The sequence below is a fragment of the Hipposideros armiger genome, unplaced genomic scaffold, assembly GCF_001890085.2.
Source record: "Hipposideros armiger isolate ML-2016 unplaced genomic scaffold, ASM189008v1 scaffold_519, whole genome shotgun sequence".
NCBI lineage: Eukaryota > Metazoa > Chordata > Mammalia > Chiroptera > Hipposideridae > Hipposideros > Hipposideros armiger.
Window position 1 is genome coordinate 1,139,771 of NW_017731869.1, and position 5,015 is coordinate 1,144,785.

A 5,015-nucleotide genomic window follows, 5' to 3' on the forward strand; every position below is an offset into this window, starting at 1 on the left:
AGCTGTAGAGGGCGCAGCGTCACTGGCCCTCATGTGGGATCCGAACCGGGGCCCTGCTGCTCAGAGCTGGCATCCCAAGCCAACTCCTAACCAACGCACCACTCGGCTGGCCCTGGAGATAGGGTCTTGAAAGAGGTTATTAAGGTTAAGTGAGGTCGTTCGGTGGGTCCTAATCCAATATGATTGGTGTCTTTACAAAAAGGGATTAGGACACTGACTAGAGGGAAGACCATGTGAAGACATGGAGAAGACAGCCATCAACAATACAAGGAGCGAGACCTCAGAAGAAACCAACCCCACCAAGACCTTGTTGATCTCGGATTTCTAACTTCCAGAACTGTGAGGTACATTTCTGTTGTTTAAGCCTCCTAGTCTGGTACTTTATGGCAGCAAACTAATACACCAGCCCACACTGTTTGTATTGCATCTTGCCCTGTCCCTCTGTCCTCTTATCCTGCTCTACCTTATTCCCTTGTAGCATTCATCACATCTAACACACTTATCTGCTAGATATTATGATCTGTTTGTAGGTTAGATCTCCCCTCTGCCCAACCCCATGTGAGCGCCATAAGGGCAGAAATCTCTTGTTGACTTATGTACCCCAAGCACTGTTGGGGTACACTGCATGGTGTACAGAAGGCACTGTGATGGGTGACAGTGTGAAGACTCCCTCATACTCGGACCTCACTGCTGCATGTGTGTCTTCAGAAGGAGACTGCGGAAGGGCAGGGTGGAAAATGATTTCACTGGGCTGGCTCCAGGTGTCACAAAATATATGGAGGAGGAAAATGTCTTATAGTTTTCTTCTTACTCTACTCTCCCCACCTAACGTCCCCCACCTCCAATTCCCCAGTGTCTCTATGTCACTTAATAGCAGCATTTCTCTGTTCAGGCAGAAAACCTGAAGAAAGGTCCTGAACGTCTTTCCCCTTCACAAAGCCCAGTTCTTTGTACAGCTCTCCCCATTCCGGATGTCAAGACTGTAGCCCAGGGCACTCACCCCCAAGCCTTCTGGAAGGTTGTCGCAGCATCTTGCATGGCATCTCCCTTCAGCCTGGGATACCTCCACCCAACACACACAGTCAAGTTCATGTTTGGCCTCCCCTACTGGACAATTCCAGGCTTGGGGTCCGGGTCGTGTCCCCAGCACCTGGCACAGCGCTTGGCACAAAGCCCACGCTCCAGACTTATTTGTTGATCATCTCTTTTCTTGTTTCTGTAACTTTCCGCATGGCGAATCCCGGAGAAAGGGGTTGGTTTCATTGCGGCAGTAACTCGCGGCCCCGGGCGCACTCACCTTGGCCGAGACGCCCCTCCAGCTGCAGAAAGCCTCGTAGGCGGCGCGCACCGCGGCGTGGGCCTCGGGCGCCCCGCAGTCAGCTACCCGGCCCAGCTCGGCGCCGCTGGCCGGGTCGAGCACCGGGAAGGCGGCGGCAGCCGGGAGCCAGCGGCCGCCCACGAAGCTGTTGGTGCGCAGCAGCGTCGTGGGAAGGCCGTCCGGGCCAGGGACGTAGGCACGGAGCGGGGCCTGGCCGGGCGCCCAGTAGCCCGCGACCGGGCAGAGGCCGCGGTCGTGAAGCGCCAGCCGGAGGTGCCGTGCGCTGCAGCTCCGAAACCACAAGCAGGTCGCCATGGCCCCGGCGGCAGCGGCAGGAAGGAGGCAAGCGAGTGCGCGCCGGGGCGGCGGGAGGAGCGAAGGTCGGGGGCGCGCTGGGGCGCGGGGACGCGGCTGCCGGTGGCGGAGACGCCAAGCAGCGCCCTCTCCCGCGCATTGCACTGCCATGCCAGGCTGGACCTTATCCGAGCGCAGCGCTGCTCTGTTCCCCGGAAAGGGATTAGGATTGGGGTGCGGGATGCACCTATGGACTGTCATCTTCCTTGTCAAGGGCTCTGTGTAATTATTACTGAGCTCGCCGACCTCTGCAGGAGAACCGTTCCCTCTCCCCCATTCCCCCAACCCGTTATCCCCCCCCCCCCACTGGGATGTGTGTTTGGTCCATGGATGCACGGTGTGGGCCCAGCTGCCAGGGCTGGATTGCGTTCCTTTGTCCCCTCGGCTCTGCGAACGGAGGAAGTGGGCTCAGGCTTACTGAGCGGTGGAGGGTGGCTCCGCGTCTGGCCGGCTGGGTGCTTCTCTGGGTGTGTATCTGGGTATTCTCTCCATCAGCTGGGAGCAGGGGCGCCCCGACCTGGATCCAAACCCAGAACCTGAGGTCGACAAACTGTATGCTCTTGGACAAGTTATTTAACCTCAGTCCTCCCGTGTGTGAAATGGAACAGGAAATTTGTTGTGAAATACCTAGAGTAGTGCAGTTGCCACATGAAATTTAGGACAATGTTCAAGGTCATACTAGCTGCCCCAGGTCAAGCCACTAGTTAAGACTGAAGGTAGGCATCCAAGTAGTCGACGGGGATCCTTTGTCAGAATCGAGTGAACTAAAGTGTAATTGCAGTGGGACTTGTCCTGAAGCAGCCAGGAAGCTGCAACTTTAATGAGGATAAAAATTAAAATAGCAGGCCTGCCCTGGAATTGGTGAGTTCACATAAAGCCCAACTCTGAATTGATGTACGATCTCTAGTCTCACCATATCTCCACTTCACTCCCACTGAGCTGAGAGTCTCTGCTGGCTTCTCCAGAGCCTGTGGCTCCTCACCTTCTTCTAAGACCTGTGGTTCTCATTTGTAAAATGCCAAGGCAGTACTTCACGTTTTGACTTTGTTTTTTTGCTATGAGTGTCACTCAGTCTTGAGTCCATCATCTTAGGCAGCAGTGGGAATAGCGGGATTTAAACTTTTGTGTGTGTGGAGTCACTATTTCGTTCTGCATACTACGTAAGGAACTGGAGAGAGGGGCGGTCCTGCTGCAGAGGTGGCCAGGTGGCCGGATGGGCATCACTCCTCTGCCTGGGGAGCTGACCTACTGCCTGCAGAGGGAGCTCTACGGAGAGCTGGTTTCTAAGGGTTTGGGGATCAGTTCTGCTGAGAAAACTGAGGCCCAGGAAAGTGATGGACTGTGGCTGCCCCTCTTGATCCAAGATCATTCAGCTTTTTTTTTTTTTTTTNCTGTTGTTCAGCATCTTAGCTGTAGAGGGCAGTGTCACTGGCCCTCATATGTGGGATCCGAACCGGGGCCCTCTGGCATCCCAAGCCAGTTCCTAACCAACGCGCCACTCAGCCAGCCCAAGAAACGGTTTCTTAAAAAAAGAAATAAACATTTGAAAAAAATCACTTATCTAAAACCATTAAAAAAAAATAAAAATAAAAGCAGGCCCTGAGAGTCCAGGTCAACCAGGTCACAGAGAGAGGTCCTCTAAAGAAAGATGTGCCACAGAGCTCCAGCCTCCTGCAACTGAACAAGTGTATCTGAAGCAAAGAATCTCTGGTTTACTCTTAGCTGCCTTCTGGGCTGCCCACGGCAATGCACAAACCTGCCTTGTCATTCTGACGTTTCCATTCATTCAGTAGGTGTAAGATTTTCATTATTTTCTCATTCCACTAATGAGCAGAGCCGAAGCCTGTACAAACACCACTCACGGTCTTTCTCTGGGTTCTTTCCCCTCTGTATTTTGGATAACAAGCTGCTCTAATCCAATGACGACTGATGTCCTTATAAAAGGGGGAAATTTAGACACAGAAATAAGACAGGCACAGAGGGAAGGTGATGTGGAGAGACACAGGGAGAAGATGGCCCTCTACAAGCCAAGGAGAGAGATCTGGGACAGATCCTTCACAGCCTCAGAAGGAACCAACCCTGCTGACACCTTGGTTTTGGACTACTAGTTTCCAGAAAACAAGAAGTTTCTGTTGTTTAAGCCACCAAGTTTGTGGTTCCTTGTTATGTAGCCCCAGGAAATGACTACAGCCTTTGTGAGGTGCCTTGTGAATGTTCTAGACTCAGACAGGGAGGCTCAAATGGATGGAGTCACATGAGACTCCAATCCCAAATTCCCTGCTCAAGCAGGAGTGAAATGATGGTGACCTCTGAGCCCCTCGCAACCAGTCTCCTCATCCATAACACCATCAAGTGTCTATCTCACAGGGCCACTGAAAGGACTAAATGAAAAACGAAAACAGCTGAAACACCGAGAGCCGGACACAGCTGGGGCAGGCAAGATGGCCCTCAAAACTACGCTCATCCTAATCCCTGGAGCCTGTGACTGTGTTACTTTACAAGGCAAAAGGGATTTTGCAGATATGATTCAGTTAAGGGTCTTGAATTGAGGAGACTATCCTGAATCATCCATGTGGGCCCAATGTCATCACTCGATGAGAGAGAGGTGGGAGAGTCAGACAGGTTGGAGCAATGTAGGGCCACCGACGAACGAAGCTAGCTTACACCCCATGATCATCAGGGAATCCAGTTACCTCTACCTTCAACTATATTATCAGCCCACTCTTCACCACCTCTACTGCTACCACCTGAGTTCCAACTATCACCGCCTCCCACCTGAATCACTGCAATGCCCTCCTAACAGCTGTGCTTCACCGCGGCCCCTTCTTCAGTCTCAGCACTGAGGCCGGAGCAGCCTCTCAAAATGCAAATCAGATCACAGCTCTGCTCAAAACCCTGAACTAGAACCCACCTTCCTCAAAGTAAAACCCAGTTCCTTAGGATGGCTGTGCCCCACTTGATCTAGCCTTCCTCCCACTGTCTCTGTGACCTTCTGTCCCACACCTCTTCCCCTTGTCAGTCCACTCTAGCCACGCTGCCTCTTTGCTGGCCTACAAGTGCGTCAGTCCTGACTCAGTTTTGCTCGGAGTTCCCTCACCTCCTTTGGTCTTTGCATCTCGTATCCTCAATGAGGCCTCTGATGTTATGGCCTAAATTGTGTCCCCCCCTTTCCCCAATGCATATGTTGGAAGTTCTACCCCCAAGACCTCAGAATGTGACTGTATTTGGAGATAGGGTCTTTTTTAAAAAAAGATTTTATTGGGAATTGGGGGAGGGGAACAGACAAGTTGCTGTCCTTTTGTTCTTCAGTCTAGTTGTGGAGGACGTCGCTTCACTGGCCCAT

At 52.5% G+C, this 5,015-nt stretch overlaps 1 protein-coding gene across 1 annotated transcript in view; it reads right to left on the reverse strand.

Moving 5' to 3' along the window:
- ALDH5A1 (aldehyde dehydrogenase 5 family member A1) overlaps positions 1-1,659 on the reverse strand; it is a 31,797-nt gene extending 30,138 nt beyond the window's left edge. The window contains exon 1 of the mRNA XM_019668167.1: positions 1,298-1,659. Within this exon, the coding sequence (XP_019523712.1) occupies positions 1,298-1,633 (336 nt within the window). The 5' untranslated portion in view covers positions 1,634-1,659. The remainder of the gene's footprint in view (positions 1-1,297) is intronic.
- Positions 1,660-5,015: the final 3,356 nt, after the last annotated feature.